We start from the raw sequence: 21068 nt of genomic DNA on the forward strand, positions 1-21068 counted from the left end.
TTGCCGGCTCTCCCAGATCTACATGAGAAAACTCTCAGCCCCGAATGGAAGAAACACAGCCTGAAATGACAAGAACAAAGACCATGCGGTATAAGCAGAGGAGAGGGGAGGGGTCCCCAGAAGGTGGAGTCAGGGGCAACAGTACCAAGGACCTTCTCTTTCACGGGTATGATCTGCTGCCATTACAGACGTTAAACACCCAGCGAAAGGAGGGAGCACCATGTGGTGTGCAGGGCTCTGGGGATCAAGCGATCTGACCCTACGTTCTCTCCTTCAGCCCTTGTATGTCACATGGTAAAGTCTTTATTCCCGAGCTAATCACTGGCAAGGCGATGGCCTACAGGTGCTCAGGAGATGGCATAAAGAGTGAGAAGTCAGCCAGAGCCATAGTCTAGACTTTTGAAATAAGAGCAGGTAGCCAGCAGATTCCTGGGCGAGGAAGGGCTACCAAGAGGACACCAGACAGCTCTTTGTTAGGTGCACATGGGCTGATGCCCGGGATCTGCCGGAAGCTGTGGCACTTCCTACCAGATACAATTCAGTGAAGGAGATAAAGCAATTGGGAAAGGCAGATGCAGTGCAGAGTTCTCTCACACGCCATAGAAGTGCATTGTCTGCCCCAAGTATTCTAAACCAGTTGGAGACCTGAGCAGGAATAACCCAAAATGCAAAGCAGCCTGCCACGGAGACAACCAATGAGATTCATTCAGACTCTGGATGTGAAGAAGCCAGATGCTAAACCTGCATAAACATCGCACAAGGCGATAGTGACTGATGAAACATCGCATTTTTCAGAGGAGTTATGACTATAATTATAATGGCAATTATAGTAATTAAGTTACCGAGAAGGTAACACTGAAGCTGCCTCTGTTACGGTAAAACTGTAGAATCCTGTGGTGTTAGGCGTCTCTGGAGCTGTCAATCCCTATTCATGACTTTACAAAGAAGTGACCTTTGTCCAACCCTTACTACTGAGCAAGTGGTGACTTCATGTCTACCGCCAAAGCCCAATGTGGCACAACCTAGTATGCCCGTCCCAGGGTTCAAACTGTGGTCTTTATCACTGTCCTCAATTCAAAATAGCTGATTCCACATATTAGGTCAAGAACTGAAATAATTTTGTGTGTGTGTGGTCAGAAAATTTGGGTTCTGTTAGGTGTGGTGATGCACACCTGCAGTCCCAGAACTGGGAGGATGGACGCAAAAGGATTAGAAGTTTGGGGCTAGCCTCGGCTGAATATCAAGTTTGAGGCCAGCCTGGGCTATATAAGACCCAAGAAAGAAAAAGGGGTTGAGGAGGAGAGAGAATGATGAGGCAAAAGGGAAGGGAAGAGGAGGATAAAGAGGAAGGGATAGAAGGGGGCAGGGAAGGAAAGAAAAAGGAAGGAAGGAGGGAAGGAAGGAAGGAGGGAGGGAGGGAAGGAAGGAGAGAAGAAAGGGAGAAGGAAGGAGGGAAGGAAGGAAGGAGGGAGGGAGGGAAGGAAGTGAGGGAGGGAGGGAGGGAGGAAAGAGGGAGGGGGAAGGAAGGGGAGAAGAAAGGGAGAAGGAAGGATGGAAGGAAGGAAGGAGGGAGGGAAGGAAGGAAGTGAGGGAGGGAGGGAGGAAGGAAGGAGGGAAGGAAGGAGGAGAAATCCAGATGCTCTGACAGTGTGATAGGCCTAAAGACCATAAGGACCTGACCAGCGGGTTTTTATTACTGATATGGAAATGCAAAGTGCAGGGAGTAGCAAAGACCCTCCTGCCGATGAGCAGCATGGAGATGGCTAAACAGATAGAAACACTGGAACATATGACCCAGATAATCCCGTAGAAATAAACAAAAAGAATATACCAGAAGCTAGGCTTGTATAACAGGATGTTGATCAGCAGCAGCAAGTCAGGCTGCCTGAGACATCAAATAGAACTCAGTTTGTTGACTCCAACTAGGCACCAAACAACAATAGGTCAGAAATTTCCAGCTGACCTCTGAGAAACTCTCGATTCTCCTGTAGTATTCAGTCACAAAGAAATTCCAGGGTGAAGCGATTGGGAAACATGCAGGCCTCCAGGCAATCCTCCACATAGATGGAAAAACTGACTCCTCACTTAAATCATGTTTTACAAGTAACCAAATGTATAGAACAACATTATGAAACTATTTGGAGAAATACAAGAGACATTGTTGTGAGTTTTCCACTGGGAAAGATCACTCGGATGTAGGTTTAAGCCAATAGAAAGTATTTAATAGCCAGCTGGTAACTACACCGGTGTTTTGGGGACCCAAATGCAGTCTTGAGCCTTTCTTAGGGTGGGCACACATGCACACACACACACACACACACACACACACACACACGTGCGTGCACGCACACGCGAGCACACACAACAAACAAGAAACCCCACATCCCTGGCTGACACCCCTTAATTAGCAATAACAGTTAGCCAGAAGTGGAACTACAGAAGCCGAAAACCAAGGTTAGTGCATTTAGGGACTTTCTCAGAACTACGGGATCTAACGGATGAGGTCTTCGTTCTTGTTTTAGCAGGCAGGCGTAGCTGCCACGTGCTGGGTTCCCAAGCCTATGTGGTACTTCCATCACGGTGTCCATTGTGCGAAGGTCTAGGGCCTACAAAGTTCTGGAGCCCTGTTACAATAGCATAACGACTTCGTGGTAAAGAATAATTTTAAAGTTGTAACTAAGAATTACAAACTATAAAATAAAAAATATGGTAATATGACTAAATTTAAATGAATCAAATTTTTTTTTTTTTTGTGGTTTTTCGAAACAGGGTTTCTCTGCAGCTTTTTAGAGCCTGTCCTGGAGCTAGCTCTTGTAGACCAGGCTGGTCTCGAACTCACAGAGATCCATCTGCCTCTGCCTCCCGAGTGCTGGGATTAAAGGCGTGCGCCACCACGGCCCGGCTAAATGAATCAAATTTAAATCAATCTGTGCTTGAGAGCACATATCGCTCTTGTAGAGGGCCTTAGTTTGGTTCCTGGTACCCACACCACGTAACTCACAAACAATTGTAACTCCAGGTTCATGAGATCAGACACCTTCTTCTGGCTTCCTGGGGTAGCTCACTCAAGTGGCAAACCCACACACAGACATGAACTTATACATATAATTTAAAAACTTTTAATTTAATGTTATTATTATTATTATCATCATCATCAGTTTTTTCAAGACAGGGTTTCTCTGTGTAGCTCTGACTGCCCTGGAACTCTGTAGACCAGGCTGGCCTCGAACTCAGAGATCCACTTGCCTCTGCCTCCTAAGTGCTGAAATTAAAGGTGTCTGCCATCACTGCCAGGTCAAAATAAAACTTAAAAAAGAAAGAACTCCTGCTCGTTTAAAAGCAGTCACAAAGATGAAAAATAGTCATAATCAGAAGGAAGACATGTGCGGCACGTGCAGCCGGTGAGCCATCACTATCTGGGGAAACGTGCAGAGCCCAAGCCTCGAGGAGGAAAATACAAAGTTACCAAAAGGAAAATACTTAAAAGATATAATGCCACTTCACAGTAGGGGAACTACGAATGTTCAAGAAATATAGTAGGACTTCTTGCGATTTGGTTTGCTTTGTTGCAGCGCTGTGGGTGGAATCTCAGGGTGGATGGGGAGGTCTAACTTGGGTAGGAGATATCCAGGGTTAGACAGGGGAGGTCCAGGGTGGTGCGGATGCCTACAACAGATAGGGAGGTTAGGATGAGCTTGCCTTTCTCTCTGCACATCCAGGCCTGGTGTCACTTTCCAGCAGCTGCCCACATAGCTCTGCCAGAGATGGATGGGTTCTGTCTTCATAGCTCTGCCCCCCAGCGTCTAAGAACTCCTCTTGCCAGATCCAAACCCACTCGAGTCCAGGGCATTCCTGAATGCAGTGTGTACTTAGGAGGAGTGTGCTAGTCATGTTCACATGTGCATGCCCCTGTCCTCTCCCCTTCCCTACTTTTTGGCATCCTCAAATTCCAAAACCATGGATGAAGGTATAGAACTTATTACAACAGAGGTCTGCCAAAGACCAGGGGTCAACATACCACAGAGCAGGGGCCAAGGAGGTACTCATGGGTCTGAGGGATCCCAACAGTATGTTGTATATATGAATGTCTAAAAGGACTAACAGACACGACCTAATGATTTGTGTACATTTATACAGCAGCATATGGCAATAACTGAATAAGAGTTTCCTTTGGAAAGATAGCTGAAATTATTGTTTTTTGAAATCACGTATTATTTCATCAAGACTATCATGGTTGCTGGATGGTGGTGGCTTATGCCTTTAATCCCAGCACTCAGGAAGCAGAGACGTGCGGATCTCTGTTAGTTTGAGGCCAACTTGGTCTACAAGAGCAAGTTCCAGGAGGACAGGCTCTAAAACTACAGCGAAACCCCGTCTCAAAAAAACAAAACAACAACAACAACAAAAAGAATATCACGGTTACAAATTACAATTTGTTCATAGATTTATGCATATATGCATAATAGTGTATGTTGCTGGGAATTGAACTCAGGGCTTTGTGCATGTTACGCACATGCTCTACCACTGAGTTATATCCCAGCCTTATTGTTTACAGACGGGAATAAAAAGAAAACAACCTAGAAGTTCATCATTAGGAAGCGAGCTACACCAAATTATTCTTATTATTTTTATATTCTGGATTATCATTCAAAAGAGAACATAGGGCTTCTGATTCTGGTACAAAAAAATGGCTAAGATGTACAGTTGAGGAGCTGGGGAGATGATTCGGGGCTTAAGAGCACTTGTTGCCTTCGAAGAGGACCAGGATTTTATTTCCAGCACCTACATGGCAGCTAACTACTTACATATAACTCAGTTTCAGGGGATCCAGTGCCCTCTTCTAACCTCCATGGACACCAGGCACACACATGGTGCACAGACACATATATGTGAGAAAAACATTCATACATGTAAAGTAAAAGAAAAAGACCTTTTTAAAAAGTGTAGTAAGCATTTTAAAATGATGTATTAAAACCAGGGAGGATACCACCCACGGTTTGTGTAAACAAAGATAGGTGTTTATACACATGTGCTTGCCTATAACTGGAAGGAACCATAAGAAACTGAAATGTGGCTGTTTTTGTTTTTGTTTTGTTTTTCGAGACAGGATTTCTCTGTAGCTTTGGAGCCTGTCCTGGAACTAGCTCTTGTAGACCAGACTGGCCTCGAACTCACAGAGATCCGCCTGCCTCTGCCTCCCGAGTGCTGGGATTAAAGGCATGCGCCACCACTGTCCGGCATGTGGCTGTTTTTATAAAAGAGAACTGAGAAATCCAGAAAGGAAAACACACACCTCTCAATGTTTGAACGTTACAAGTATATTTATGAATTCCCTAGATTGATCAAATATTGATATTCTCCAAAAATGGGATTTGGAATGAATGGTGGCTATGGATATGTGCTCTATATAGTATACGCTGTTAGGCTAAAGGTGACCACTGTCGGCTCCCAGCGTCTGGGGTATCAACATTCAAGAGTGACCGCACAGGTGGAAGGCAAGAGTGATGAGATGGAACCGTGGCTGTGAGCAAGAGCTGGGGCTATAGAGGCTCCACTGTGCAGGCAAGAGAGACGCAGAGTCTGAACTGTTATCTAAATAAGCGCACAAAGGCTTTGGCACCTCGTTGTTCTTTTTAAAGCGGTGTGCTGAGAGTCAGGTTATCAGAGGTTCTCAAAGCTCAGCGCTAAAAAAGCACCAGGAATTCCTGACATTCAGAGGGAGCAGGCCAGAGAGGGCATCTCCTAGCACTGGAGAAGGACCCAGCCTGTGCTACTTGGGAGAAGGAGAATAAGAGGAAAGAGAGAGGGAGAAGAGAGGGAGGAAAGAAAAAAAAGAGAGAAAAGAAATTGTCAACTGATCCACTACCAAAAAAAAAAAAAAAAAATACATGTTCACAGAGAATGAATTTGAATTTTAGAACCAGTCAGGTGTTATTTCGCCATAAATTTTGACACAGAAGTGAGAAATTGAATTAAACAATTACATTTTTAGTGAAAGAAAGAAAGGAAGGAAGGAAGGAAGGAAGGAAGGAAGGAAGGAAGGAAGGAAGGGAAAAGAAAAGAAAGCCATGAAATGAAAATCGACCGCTACTCTGGTGCCCCTTAAAAACTGCCTGTGATGGCCAAGCCCCCAACGGATGCTTTAGAAATGATGTGTGCAGCATCGTGGGGATGTTGCTCAGGCTTCCAAGGAGCCACCCTGACCGAGAGGCCCACTTAGAAATGTGGTTTCTGTTTCCTTGGTGAGAGGCGGACCTTCCATGGGGTGGCGCCGGGGCGAGCAGGGACGCAGGTCGCTCAACTCTTCTTGCGCAGCTGGTTGTACTGTGCGCGGCCCAGGATGGGCTCCATGACGCTGGGCCGGAAGAAGCTGTCGCTGACCCTGCGCGCAGGCTTCTCCCGGGGCATGGCCAGGAAGCCGGGACGCGCCGACGACTCCGCCTTGTCGTCCAGACCCGGGCAGGAGGGTGCGCTGAGCCCCCGCACGCTGCGCAAGCCACCGCGAGGCTGGCCCGGACGCTGCGCAGACTCCGGACTGGCTGGCCGCGCCCCGGACCCCTTGCGCTCGACCTCTGCTGGCGGATTATCGATGTCTCTGAACTCGCTCTCGGGCTCCATCAGGGACAGCCTGGGAAGCTGACAGCCGGGCACTCTGGTTAGGGATCCCTCTCCTTGAAGTCATGCCCCTTTCTATAGCTTTTAACCTAGTTCCCCCCACCGGGGTGCGTCCATCACAAGGGCACAGACTGGGGTGCAAGCCATCAGGATGGAGGGGGGATCCGAGAGACCCCTGAGGTTCTAAGGACTCTGGTCGCCTCTAGTAGTGGGAGGAGTCCCCTCCTTGAAGCTGATTGAGTAACCTTTCCCCTGGCCAGCTCTAGGGACACCTCCCGTTCCGCTAAGCTCTACTGCAGCCTGCTCACGCTGCTCACCCTTTGGAGAGGGTATCAGGGATTCCCAAAAGGACGGTATTAATCTTGGCTCCCCCAACCCCACCGCGCTGCTGTTGATAGAACTGACCTAGGGCCCGCTACTCTCCCTAGGATGCACAGTCTACTGCGCAGGTTGCCCTGAAAGCTTATGGCCAGGCCCTTCCTCCGGAGCTAAAGGGGAGGTCTGAGCCTCTAGGGACTCACAGACCAATGACTCCATCATCAAAGGAGAGGCACAATGTAGGGGAGAGATCTGAGGCCAGGGCTATGAATGTTTGTGCTCTGGGCTGGCAAAGATCAGTCTGTAAGAAGGTTTTGAGTACTGAAGATTGGAGAAGGGTCTCCACGGGGCTGGAAGAAGCGGGGGCGGGGTGTCCTACATCTCCTTCAGCCAAATCTTGGGAGAAGGTGGCCCTGGGGTGGGACTCACCGGCACATAGTGTACCACAGTGTCTACCACGTTATCGGTAACACCCTTCAGGGCATCGGATAGGGACATGGCCCTCCCTTTGGTGGGGGAGACAGCCTGGGCTGGTGTGAGGTGCAGGATCCTTCCCACCGTGCCCAGCACAGCCGCAGGTGCCCATGTCACTGCTGAGATGGTGTTCCGGAGAGTCTTCTGCACGGTGTGTACCACCCCACCCAGGAGGCCTCTCGCGTTGGGCAGGGCTGTTACCTGCGGGCCAGAGAACCATTAGCCCCTGCCCTGCATCAACTCCTCTGATCCTTTCCCTAACCACCAGCCCAGAGCTAGAGGGGAAATGTGGTCACAAAATGGGGTGGGGGGTGTTCTGTCCCTAGCTGTGGGTCGTGTGGCCTTGGGCATGTCACTTCCTCTCTCTGAGCGTGCCACCCCCCCCCCCCGCCGACTTTCAATTGTAAAAAGGAGCAGCAATCCCCACCCTGCCTACTTTTCTGGGTGTTGTGAAGCCTGCTGAGTGACACAGTGATACTTAGTTGGCTGTGGATTGGGGGTGACCTGGGGACAGAGTCCTTTATTTTACTCAGCTTCTCTGCTTCTCAGCCCCACCCACAGGCTGTGTGGCCTTAGGCGCTCAGTCCCCTCATCACCTCTCCAAGCCCGTTCTCTTCAGCCTCTGATCCCTCTTCTTCCTCCTCTTCTGTCTCCTCTCCCTCGCTGTCAGTCTGGTCGTCATGGCTCTCATCCTGGGAGGCTGCTAAGTTGTGCAGCCAGGGCACCCGCACCTCACTCTGCCGCCGCGGGGACACCACCTGCAGGGCTGCTGATGCACTCCACTGGGCCAGGCTACTCTGTGGGAGAATGGCCAGCAGACAGATGTTTCAGTGGACCCCCTAGGCTGGAAGGCTTTGCCACAGGAGCAGGGACAGGGGTGGTGAGCAGGGTCTGGCCCCACAGGGTCTTGGGTTTATTATTTCTTTATTTCATTTTATGTGTATACATGTGTACCACCTGTGTGCCTGGTGCCCACAGGGGTCAAAGAGAGCATCAGATTCCTTTGAACTACAGTTGTGGGTGGCTTTGAGCCATGATGTGGGTGCTGGGAACTGAACTGGGTCCTCTGCAGCAGCAACAAGTGTTCTTTTTTTTTTTTTTTTTTTTTTTTTTTTTTTTGGTTTTTCAAGACAGGGTTTCTCGGCAGCTTTAGAGCCTGTCCTGGAGCTAGCTCTTATAGACCAGGCTGGTCTCGAACTCACAGAGATCCGCCTGCCTCTGCCTCCTGAGTGCTGGGATTAAAGGCATGCTCCACCACCGCCTGGCAGCAACAAGTATTCTTAACCACCGAACCATCTAGCTAACCTCTTCTCCAGCATTTTAATTAGTAATAGCTTATCACTGAAGGCATACATTGTTAGCATAGAACTCTGTGACTTTCTAAGCACACCTTACTGTTGGGAGCAGTGAGACCCCAGATCCTGAATTTCTTGTTTTCCCCTGATCTGAGTGCCTACAGCTGCTCTGGGCACGAGACCTTCAGGAGTTCCTGATGGCAGGAGAGTGGTTTCTGGTGGGTTTGGCTGGGGCGTGGCTATCTCTATATAATCTGCCCCTGAACACAATAAAGGGGGCATTCTTGGGGAATTCAAGGATGACCCGTGTCGCTGTCTCTCTGTCTGTGTGTGTCTGTGTATTTTAACCTCCAGCCCCTTGCCCGAAACTCGGTAACTGGGTGCCAGCACACTGAACGCAGACACGGTATATAACAGATAAAGACAGAGACTATTTCAACATCCCAAAAGATTCTTGTCAGTCTCTTCCATCTGTATTCCCCAGTCTGTGGTCCCTTACGACTTTACAGTCACACATTCATTTTGGCTATTCTCTTTTCTTTTTAATGTTGAGGTGGAATCCGAGGCCCTTCTATTCAAAGCTTGAGTTTGTAGCTCCAACCTCGGTCCATATATACATATATTGAGACAAGGTCCCACTATGTAACCCTGGCTGGCAGGATCTCACCATGTAGACTGGGCTGGCCTTCAACCTGCAGGGATCCTCCTGTCTTGCTTCTCAAGAGCCCCAGCCCCTGAGAGCTATCTTTTGACCTCGGGATGGGTGCTATCACCACCATGCCAACATAGCATGAATCCATCCCTATCTCAGAAGGAGGAGGGGGCTACACACAGAGTAACAAGTAAAACCAAATGTGAAAAAGACCACCACTCACATCCAGGTGTGGTGGGAAACACTTGCAATCCCAGCATTTGGAAGGTCAAGGCAGGAAGACGGCCACAAAATAAGGGCTAACCTGGGCTACAGAATAAAACCCATCTCAAAGAAAATTAGTCAATTAAAGCTTAAAAAATAAAGTAAAAAGACCTTTCACACAACTGAAAAGTGGTTACTGCCTGCTGACTCCTGAGATTTCTCGTCTCGAGCTCTGTGGGTGTGTGGCCTCCAGTGAGCTCTACCACTGAGCTGCAGCCCTGTTCAGACCCCACCTCCGTGTTCTCCACACTGTTTTACTTGTCTCCGGTGTTCTCTTTATTTTTGTTGGAGGGTCTTGTCTTGTTGTCTTTTGAAACAGGGTCTGGATACAGCTTTGGATAGTGTCTGGAACTCACTCTGTAGACAAGGCTGGTCCTACACTTGAAGAAATCCTCCTGCCTCTGCCTCCCAAGTGTGGAGATTATTAGCATGTTCTTAAGTGCCTGACTTTAATGTCTTTCTCATTTTTTCTTTCATTTTTTTCCCCTCTTAGTTTCCCACTAAGTTCTCTATTTCCAAAAACTGCAGCCCGACTGCAATAAGATGAATGGAGATGCAGCTTGGCCTGGGCATGGTGGGGAGGTGGCCCGGGCATTTTGGGTCATGAAGACTGGGAGACAGGGAGACTTCTGGAGAGGGTGGGGGAGACAGAAGAGGGTGGTGGATCAGGGCCACCCCTCAGTTTGTGTCCTGTTCTTTCTCTTCTCCCATGCCCTGGGCAATTAGCCCAAAATCCTATTTATTTATTTATTTATTTATTTATTTATTTACTTACTTACTTACTTACTTACTTATTTACTTACTTGCTCGTTTGTTTGTTAAGACAGGGTTTCTCTGTGTGACAGCCCCAGCTGTCCTGGAACTAGTTCTGCAGATCAGGATGGCCTTGAACTCACAGAGATCTGCCTGCCTCTGCCTCCCAAGTGCTGGGATTGAAGGCGGGCGCCACCACTCTCTTAAGATCCCTGTCTTTATGTCTAAGGTTCCAGACCAGCTTGAAGGATGTTCCCAGGACAGAGGGACCAGGAAACCCACAGATCAGGGCCAGGCAGAGTTTTGAGCAAACACTCACCAGAGGTGCCACACCCGGGATCCACATGGCCAGAGAGTGGCCCTGCTTCAGGGCCCAGGCAGTGGTCTGCAGGGTGTGTCGAGAAAGAGTGTTGGCCAGTGTGCTGACCCTCCTCACCAGGCTCGGTTTGGCCTTGGGAGTCTTCAGATCCCTCTGCCGTCCAGAAGTGGGGACTAGACAAAAGATACAGAAGAAAACAGATAGAAAAGGGATGGAGGGACCTTGACTCAGCAGGCAGGAGTGCTTGTCACTCCTATAGAGGACTTGAGTTCAGTTCCCAGCACCATGTGGTAGCTCACGGGCATCTGTCACTCAGTTCCAGAGGATCAAGAGCCTCCTCTGGCTCTTGCAGGCCGTAGTCACACACATGCTGTACACACATACGTACAATCAAAACACTCATACACATACATTTTTGAAAGACCAAAAAATGACCTCAGGGTGGTGCATTGGACTGGAAAGGGGGTTGTCTTGCTTCAACTATGACCCCACTGGTGCTAGCCAATGCCAGCTCCCTCTCCCTCTTACATCTAGGGTGGAAGGAGCAAAGGACCGAGCTCCTCTAGAGACTCTGAGGGGCATTCCCTATTCCAGAGCAAGGCCGATAAGACTTGGGGTCTCCCACTGATCCTCAGGTTCTGAGTGAAGGGCAGTTACCTGACTCCTCCTTGTCTGGTGGCAGAAGGAATTCTACCACCTTCTCGATGCCGCCCAGAGCCAGATCAGCCCCTCCAGAAGCCAATCGGCCAACTCGGGTGTTGGCAGCGTATTCCACGGTCTCTTTAGCCATTCCCAAGGCAAGCTCGCAGCTGGCCAGGACCTTATCCGATGTGCTGGCGATGGGCACGCTGATGCTGTTCCTGGCGCTTCGAAGGCGGGTAGAGATGGTGCCTTTCAGTTCAGAGGCGAGCTGAGGAGTGTGGGGAGGCAGTCAGCTGTGTGGATTTCCTTGCTGGCCCTGAGCCCAGTTCTCTGGAGGGCCCCATTTAAAGACCTGGCATGCTAGGCATGGCCCCACATACTTGTAATACAAGGGCTGGAGGCTGAGACAGGGGGATCACCATGAGTTTTGTGTTATCGTTGGCTACAAAGCGAGTTCTAGACCAGCCTGCGCTGCTGTGTGACACCATGTCTAAAAACTGAAAAATTAAAAATTAAAAAAAAAGGGTGCAGGGACAAGCAGAAATATGTGGACATGTGGGAAAGAAAAAGGCCACCTTGGCTGTGCCAGTCACCTAGGTCTCCTGGCTTCTCCACATTGCATGAAGATCCATTCTGTAGCCCCCAAAACTCCCCTGCTGGCACCAGTCCTGATACCCTCCTTCACATAAGGCACCCCGTCTTCCAAAGGCTCACCTCCCTCTTCTGTCTTTCCCTCAGCTCACAGTTCACACCGATTGACAGATATGACAAGCTTTATGCTGGAGTAACTCGCCTTCTTCCTTCTGAGCCCCCAGGAGCTCCTCGGTGGCTTGGTCTAGGGCACTAGAGAGGAGGTGACCAGCAGGCCCGCCCCTGGTAGTCTCCACCTCAGGCTGGGTTTACTCATCTGCACAATGAGGGCAGCAAGCCCCATCCTCAAGGATGACCTGAGAGGGCTCTATGAAGGCCACGCTGTGACTGTTGACAAGGGCAGGACATAGGGCACAGGGCTCAGGGGAGATTTGTAGGACAGGCTGGTGGTTGGTCAGTAAAATAGATGAGACCATAGGCATTACTGAAGCCAGTACTGGATAAGAGGAGATAAAGATGTGGCCGGGGGAAGTGACTTGTTTCGTCTCACGGTCTATAAAGGGTTGGATCTCAAAGCCGTGTATGTGACCCCAAGATCCCAGTGAGTAGACTTGGTAGCTTTGGTGGTTGTGGTCACCACATAGTCCTGTGCCAAACCTCGAAGTCCCAGATCCCAGGGCCATAGTAGCAGAAGGCTGAGCAATTATGGAAGGGACCACATAGGGGTTAACCCTTTCTCCCCCTTGAGGACCCTGAAAGGGTCTGTCTGAGCTTGTCCAAGGCATATACCTGCTATTCCAGACACCCCGACTCTACCTGACCCCACAGAAAGAGGAAGAGGGGTCTCCCTCTGCCTAAGAGGGTGCTCACCCCATGAACACAGAAAGTTACACAGCCAGGGTGTTGGCTGCTCTCCTTCCTGAGAGGAGGTCACAATGGAGTATACGGAGCACCACGGAAGAGGGAGGACTCACCTTTTCCGGAGGGTATTGAAGGGCTGGAATCTTTTCCTCCAGGTGGTCCAGGCCTCTGCAGGCCAACTCATTGGCAGCTGTGACTGAAAGGGAAGGCTGTGTTGGGATGATCTCTGCCCCCTCCCGAGGAAATAACAGTGGCCTCTGTCTCAAAGGAAGCACATCGGGGCCCGCAGATCCCAGCTCTGCTGTTTCCAGGTCATCTGGACTCTGCTGTATTTAGTACCCATGTACTTAGGACTCCTTGAGAGCAGGGTCATTTTGGACTCAGACCTACACCTGCTCAGCATGGTCGTTGTTCTCCACTTCTAGAACCCTGGGCAGCAGCTCTCTGCTGCCCCCTCCTGTCAAGATTCAGAACCGTCCGCCTCTGTGTTTGTAAAGCGTGAATGGATGAGCAGATTTGGGGTGGGCAGAGTTGGAAACTATAAATCACCACCAAAGACTGCTCTCACTCCTCCCAGACTCCCCGTTCAGTGTTCTTAGAAGGCTGTGAGGAAGTGAGAGAATCCATGTGGGAGTGAGGCAGGTGGCACCAGGCCCCTGGCATTGGCCTCAGGGGGACCAGGCCTGGGCTTGCTTAGTCCTGGAGATGATGGATTCAGCCACAGCCAGAGCAGTTCCAGATTGCCCCTAGACCCAGATTTAACCCCCAGCTGTCAAGATAGCTGCAGCTGAAAGGAGTCATGAGGAAGAGAACGAAGTTGCCCCAGAGGAGTGGGACAAGCCCCAGGATGCAGATGTTTCCAGGGGCAGACTGCCCATGGTCTGAGAGAACGCAGCCTCTGTGGTCGAGGTCACAGACAGCATGGGTTTGAAGAGTGTTCATAGATACTCTTTCATATTTGTTTTAAATAGCAAACAGCCCAGATGACTTTGGCTGTCTTCAGATTGGACAGAATAAGGGCATCCATGAGGACTAGCCTAGAGCCTGTGGTATTTATCATCATCATCATCATCATCACCATCACCATCATCATCATCATCACCATCACCATCATCATCATCATCACCACCATCATCATCATCATCATCATCATCACCATCACCATCATCATCATCATCATCATCACCATCATCACCACCACCATCATCATCATCATCACCATCATCATCATCATCACCATCATCACCATCATCATCACCATCATCATCATCACCACCACCACCACCATCATCATCATCACCATCATCATCATCATCATCATCATCATCATCACCATCATCACCACCACCACCATCATCATCATCATCATCACCACCACCACCATCATCAGGTGAATGCATTTTTCTTGGACAACTTTATACACATATAGAATCCATTTTCTCACTCATCCCCACGTCTTCTCTTATCTCTCACCCTTGCCAACCCCCATGTCTGTTTCTCACATTCCTCATCATTTTGTTTTGTTCTGTGGCCCACTGAATTTAACCAGGGCCGTCAATCTGACTGTGAACCTGAAATGGAGCCTTTAGGTTTTCTTTGCCTGGTTGCTGGGTAGAATTCTCACATCCCCCAAATCTCTTAGGACGATAGAAGATGCTAGGGGCTTCTCAGTGCTGCTGAGATTTCCCTCAGCCCTGTGAAGAGCTGAGTCTTAGAGACAGTATTTTTCTGATGGAGGCAGGATGGTGGAGACAGGGGGAGCCTTGTTTCTGCCCCCAGAACTGTGCCTAGTAACTCTCTACTGCTCCACCTGGCGGGAGCCGGTATCAACAACAGTGGGGTGAATGGGTCTTTTCTTTGCCCTTGTGCACTGCTAGGCCGGCTCTCATTGTTCATGATACCGCTCCTTCTGCTGTATTTGGAGTCGGGTTAGCTAGCTGTCCTGACCCAGGCTCCCCTCACACCACTGTTCACATAGTTCTACCCATCTTTCTCCTTGAAAATTCTTTGACTGTCATTGTTAACCTAGGATGCCCTAGACCGAGCTATAGTTGAGGCATGCATAGTAACAAAGAGATCTGCATCTATGCCTCTATCTCTGCAGACAAAATGACCAGGAAGTTGTTCAGGGAGGTGGACAAACAAGTTGTGAGATTATCAGACAGACTGACAAGCAGATGGGCAGATGTGCAATGATTATCAGTGGGCGGGCAGGCTGCTGCCAAGTTCAATGAGAACTCACACTGGGTGGACAGCCGGCGGACCACGGGCTCCATGCTCCAGGCAGCCAGATTGCTGGCACCCTGGACACCCTTCTCATAGGCATTGCACACAGAGGCCACCAGGGGGTGGGCTTCTTTGGTGCTGTTGTAGGTCTTCTGGACGCATTCGCAAGTGCCGCTCACCACAGGCAGCTGCAGGACTCTGTGGAGCACATTCTCCTGCTCCTGTGAGGAAAAAGAAAAGAGTCAGAGCCTCCCACTCAACCTCCCTGCAAGCTGAGCCTAGCTAGGGTCTTGCATGGTCTTTCTGAGATTCTGGGCCCAGGTCTAAAAGTGCTGGACCACTGCCGAATAGGCTGGTCGTCCCTCCCCACACCCCTTTCTGCTTGCTAGATTCTCTCACTCTCACCTCTTCTGTGAGACAGCGTCTCAAGTAGCCCTGGCTGTCTTTCTGGGTCTGGGTTACCTCACTCAATATGTTTTCTAGATCGATCCATTTGCTTTTTTTTGTTTTTTGAGATAGGGTTTCACTGTGTAGCCCTGCCTGTCCTGGAACTAGCTCTTGTAGACCAGGCTGGCCTCAGACTCATAGAGATCCACCTGTCTCTGCCTCCCAGTGTTGGGATTAATGGAGAGCACCACCACTGCCCATGGGTTCTTCTTGACTACACAGACTAGCAGATCTGAGGCCTCCTGGGGCTCCTCAGCAAGAATCCTTTCCAGAAAGTCTCACTAGACTTGCATTTGGCTATCTCCTTGGTGGGCTTGATGCCTTCACAGAGCAGCTGGTGCCCTTGTTGGGTAACTTTGCTGAGCTGAAGCCTTCCTCCACACACACACCCCCGCCACTGGAACAACCCTAAACAAATCTCCTTCCCCTTTTGTGTGTCAGCCCTTCACTTACTTTCAGTCAATGACACCCTGCAAAGGTCCCTATTCCGTAGGAAACAGCTACACACCCTATCTTAGCTTATGAATGGGTCACAGGATGTTCTTGTGACCCTTTCCTCATGGCGCTCCAGGATTTGGCACAGCCTTTCTTAAGCTGGTACTCCAGTGAGTCTGAGCCTTTGGGGGTGCCCTGTGGTCCTCTCTTCTTATTGGGATGTCATACTCTCACCAAAGCATTTTGCTTTGTCAGCAGTTACTTAATTAAGCTTTGGAGAATAGAAAAAGTCCAATCTTAGAGTGAAGGAGTGAGTCTGGTGGCGTGGTAGCAAGTGACCTTTACTAAAGGTCATTATGCTCCGGGAGTCTGGTCAGGGTGCCTTTATCTCAAACCTAACAGTCATTTACTGTTTCAAGTATTTGAGATTCAGAGATAAGATATGACTTACCCATGATCACACAGATAGTAAGTAGCAAAGCCAGGAAGTCCGTCAGGTTTGATTTGATTGTGTGTGTGTGTGTGTGTGTGTGTGTGTGTGTGTGTTTCTGAGACAGGGTCTCACTGGATGTGATGGGACATGTCACTGATCCTAGCACAAGAAGGCAGAGGCAGGTAGATCTTTGTGAGTTCAAGGCCATCCTAGTCTACAAAGTGACTTTCAGGACAGTCAGAACTGCTACGAAGAGAGCCCCAGTCTCAAAGAAAAAGATAGGGTCTCATCTAGTCCAGACTGGCCTTAAACTCACTATATAGCCAGCACCTGGATTCTCCTGCCTCTACCTCCCAAATTCTGAGATTCGAAGCATGTGTCACCATATTGGACTGTTTCCAAGTTAGGTTTGAAATGGACTATATGGAATTTGTTTCCAAATAAATTAAGATAAAATAAATTAACAATTGGGTAAGGATGAGGCAGATTGGCCATGGATTCATAGTCTCTGCGATGAGTCAGAACTGCCTGGGACCTTGGATACTTTTGCTTAGTCTTGTGAATGTTAAGAATTGTCCATTCAAAAAGTAGTACAAGCCAACTGTCCAGGATTGACCCTTCTGCTCCAGCTCTGTATCACTTTAGATGTACCCTGTGACAGGCTCTACTTGCAGGGGGGTCAAGTTAGGAGAACAGTTCGGGCTCTGGGACAAAGAAACCACACTATTTTAGTATATCATCCTGCCGGTGAGTCAGATATCAGAAGGAGAAAGGGGTTTGGAGAATGTGAGGAAATATTTTCCTTAATGTTTTGAACAGTACTTTCAAGGGTTGTTTTGGACAAAGTTAAAGGAGAAACAGCTGGGCATGGAAGAAACCACTAACTAAAAAGACTTAGCATTTCTTGCGACCCATTTTCACCCCTGTTATGGTTTAGTACAAAATAAGGCAGTTATCCCCAGAATGGAGGTTCAGTAAAGCCTAATTAGGGATGAGTTTAATCTCTGATAGGGTCATAACTCTGAATGTCACTAACTATCTGAACTGTACCCAAATCAGAGAGGTTTTAGCAAAACATATCAAGGGCATAGAAAAGTATCAGAATTATTTAAAATCATGGTGGAAACCAGGCCAGAGATTCATGATGGACACACTGAGTGTCCCGTTTATTCCCACGCGTGGCAGCACAGGCAGTGAGGGCATTGCAGGGCCACAGAATGCATGGGCTCTCTATGGCATGCATGTCCTCCTGGGTGGTGCACTTTTGCTTTGGGGTGTAAGGCATGGTGAGTTCTTGCCCTGTCTCTCCTTAACCCCCAGCCAACATTCTTATCCTTTTCTCCGAGGCTCTTAGACCTTCGTAGGCCTGGTCTCTTTTCTCTAGTTCCCCCTCCTACCCTTTTCTCCAAGGCTCTTAGACCTTCATAGGCATTGTCTCTTTTTCCTAGTTCCCCCAAACACCCCTGCTAATGGCGGCAAGGGCAGGAATAGTTGAGAACGAGTCAGAGAGTTGGGAACGTAAGGCAGACTCATCTTGCTTGAGGCCCCCTTGGCTCTCCCTCTCTCTCCTCTCTCCTTCTCCCTTGGTTGTACATTCCCCGTCTCACATGAGAGGCCAAGTTACTTACAGGGAGGTCTCCATCCAGCAGGGTCGGGCCCTTGTTCATTGCCATCCTTACTCTTCAGGCTGCAAAGCAGAGTCCCAGGTCCATCAGAAGCCCATAGGCTTGTGGTCGGCAGGGCGACTCCCAGCCTTCCCCAGCCACCCTCCAGCCATCCGGGAGCTCAGCTGCCCTAGGTTGGAGGATGAATGTCCCGTACAAGAGCCATTCCTTGGAGTCCCAACACAACGAGTCTCCTACTCTGCTCAATGAGCTCCATGGTCTGTTCAAAATTAGGTCTGCTTTTTTTTAAAGGGCTCAAGATAAAAGAAATTGTAGATAAGGAGAGGATGAGAAAAAAGTTTAGGATGAAGTCTGGGGTTCTTAAACCAGAGTCCCAAAGAGACTGAAGAATGAGTGTCAGGTAGAGACTAGTCCTTTCGTCATGACAAAATTCTAGTACCATTTCCCTCTCTTGCCAGCTAGGTAAGCCTCCCAAAGAACTGTCTCCTGGGTAAGCCCACCGCCGCTCTGCTCTTTTTCCTTGGTGTTCTCCCCACTGAGCATGGCGCCCCTTCGGATTTTCCCATCTGCTCTTTCTCCCAGCCCCTTCCCCTTTAACACTCAGAAAGCAGCAGGGTAAGGCAGACACCCGAGAACCCCCCGCACTCACTGCAGCTGATGGCCACCTCAGTGTCAGAAGACCCAGCTGTGGAAAGTCTCCTCCACAGAAGCACCTCCAGCCACTCCAGGGAATCTTGGGCAATGCCTCTCAGACCTCCCAATTGGAGGAGGGCAAGGAGGAAGAGAAAGCTGGGCCGGCCCGTTGCCATAGCTGTCTGACCCAGGATGTCCCTTGGGCTCATCCTAGCTTCTATGGGGGATGCTTAGCCAATGACAAGGTTGCTCACAGAGCTGACAGAGCCCTGTGCCAGAGCCCTGAGATAGTAGTTCCAGAATATTTCTGGCTTCCAATGGACAAAAATTGCTTTCCATAAAGAAAGCACTAGTATTTGTGCCATTAAACCCCTAAGATCAAAGTTCCATGCCATTCTGTCCCTGTCCCCAATCTTTGGTCCCTTCCCCCAAAAGTCTCTATGGAACAGTACTCCCATAGAGTTTCTCCCATCCTCTGCTATTTGCTAGCAAGGATGACTGTTGAACAGCACTATTCAAACCCACACAGGGATGGGGTTGGGGTTCAGTTTACTGTATTAGTCTATGACTATCAAGATAAATTCCCAGAAAAGAAGCCAAGATAGAGCTGAATCCTTAGTAGTCTGGGCTCTGAGAGAACAGTTTTAACCTCTGTAAATCTCGAACATTAAAGAAAACATTTTGAAGCTGGTTGTACGTGCCGGTAATCCCAGCACTCAGGATGCTGAGGCAGGATTGATAATTTGAGGGCAACCTGAGCTACAGAGCAAGAGCTCTGCTCAAAAAAACCAGGGGCTGGGGGCGGAGCTCAGTGGCAGAGTGCTTGCCTAGCATTGAAGACCCTGGATTTGATCTTCAGCACTGAGGAAAGGGGGCCGGGTGAAACTTTATCTGCCCGAATAGGAAGGAGGAGAATCATTGTTCACCTAAGTCTGCAGAAGTGATGGTGTTGAGTTTGGATTTGTTTTGCTTTGTTTAGCCAACCAATAGCACCCAGACAGTCAAGAACTATCAGTGCATGTCATTCCTTCCTCCACATAGGAAGCTCAAATTTTAGTTCCTGATTAAAGTAGATGGAACACTGTGGTCCCAACCAGTGTCTTCCGACCAGCTAGAAAGGGCCTCTTAATCAAAATGAGAGGACAACACAAAATAGCATTCCTAGTTAGCAGATTTGCATGTTGCTGACTCTACTGAGTTAGCGTGGATAACAGAACAGAAAGGTACCGGGAGGTAGGTTCAGCAAAATGACTCAGCAGGTCAAGGTGAGTGCCACTAAGCCTGACCACCTGAGTTCAGTCCCTGGGACCCACATGGTAGGAGAGAACTGACTCTGGCAAGATGTCCTCTGGCCTCCAGACATGCATGCTGTGATACTTGAGAGTGTGCATGCACACACACATACACATCTACACACCTACACACAGACACACACACACACACCGATACATAAATAAATGTAATAGATACAGATAGCTCTCTGGTAGTAAATTTTATCCTCCGTGGATAAACCAGGGAACAAGATGTCAGGAAAGGGAGGAATGTGGAGCGAAGAGCTTCCAAAGAGGTAGTGAATAAGCAAAGCGTTTGATACTTATCAGCCTTGGTCTGAGCCTTTAAGCTTTAAGACAGCTGTGGCGAAGGAGGGATGCGTGTGTGTAAAGTGGCCTCTGCTCTCACTTCAAGGTCCAGGACAAATGATCCGGAAGGCTCGCGTCTGGACACGGCCCAGGTTAAAGGGCAGTCTGCCTTCTCGGGCGGTGGCTCTGGGCCAGAGGGGCTAGAGGGCTCTGTGCCTAACAGTGCTGCTGACAAGGCTGGTCCTTTGACTGCTTCCACTGGGATTCTAGAAAGTGGGTGAGAGGTGAGAAGGGAAAGAGCCAAGCAGATCCTAAGGGGGGAAGGGGAAGAGGCATTCTCTAGCAGTACTGGGGGGATAGGAAGGCTCTGAGCTATCTGGCCCCTTTCCTCCACTGCAGGAGAGCAGGAATCCTGGCCAGTCTGTGCACAGGTGGGTCCCCAAGCCGAACAGGACACTCAGACACTTGCGGAGCCAGCCCTCAGTAGCAATGCTCAGGGTGAATGTGCTGGTCTGTGCAGTACCTCAGGACTGTGGACCCAGGAGGAGAGATTAGGCGTGGAGAAAGATACAAGGATGAGGTAGCAGGGCCCTACAGAGTTTACAGACTCTAGAGATGGTAGCTCCCAACCTGCCCACCATCCTCTCCACTGTGTAAGACCCAAGGACCAAACCGATATCTGCAAAACACTGCTATGAACTCAAGGCAGGCTTCTCCAGGAAGAAGCTAGCCAGCCATGGTAGAGCACCTTGGCAGGGATGGTCTGGACAGTGTGCAAGGGAACCTTTCAACCAAGAGCCTTGATATCCATAGTCCCTGTGCCGTCTTCCCAGCCTGCACCTGCCAGCCGCGAGCTTCCTCAACTCACTTACTCTACACTCCAATCCCAGACACATTCACAGACG

The 21068-nt window shown here is 49.3% G+C and overlaps 1 protein-coding gene across 1 annotated transcript; it reads right to left on the bottom strand.

Annotated features, from left to right (window-relative positions):
* Positions 1-6297: 6297 nt before the first annotated feature.
* Plin1 (perilipin 1) lies at positions 6298-18027 on the bottom strand. The gene is made up of 8 exons (XM_038314286.1): positions 17954-18027; positions 15027-15231; positions 12898-12980; positions 11348-11600; positions 10691-10863; positions 8004-8204; positions 7363-7608; positions 6298-6636 (listed from the first exon to the last, which is right to left on the bottom strand). Exons 1-8 carry the CDS (start codon positions 17996-17998, stop codon positions 6298-6300), a joined length of 1545 nt encoding a protein of 514 aa, XP_038170214.1. The 5' UTR covers positions 17999-18027.
* Between the last annotated feature and the right edge of the window lie 3041 nt (positions 18028-21068).

Source organism: Arvicola amphibius, chromosome 12 (genome assembly GCF_903992535.2).
Source record: "Arvicola amphibius chromosome 12, mArvAmp1.2, whole genome shotgun sequence".
Lineage (NCBI taxonomy): Eukaryota > Metazoa > Chordata > Mammalia > Rodentia > Cricetidae > Arvicola > Arvicola amphibius.

Bases quoted from the DNA above. Each gene is read 5' to 3' on its own strand.
- Plin1 (XM_038314286.1), bottom strand. From the start codon at position 17,998: ATGGCAATGAACAAGGGCCCGACCCTGCTGGATGGAGACCTCCCT. The intron at 7,609-8,003 runs GTGATGAGGGGA...TCTGGCCCGCAG, and splicing joins AAGAGAACGGGCTTGGAGAG to GTAACAGCCCTGCCCAACGC. The intron at 6,637-7,362 runs GTGAGTCCCACC...CCCGGCTGTCAG, and splicing joins CTGTGGTACACTATGTGCCG to CTTCCCAGGCTGTCCCTGAT.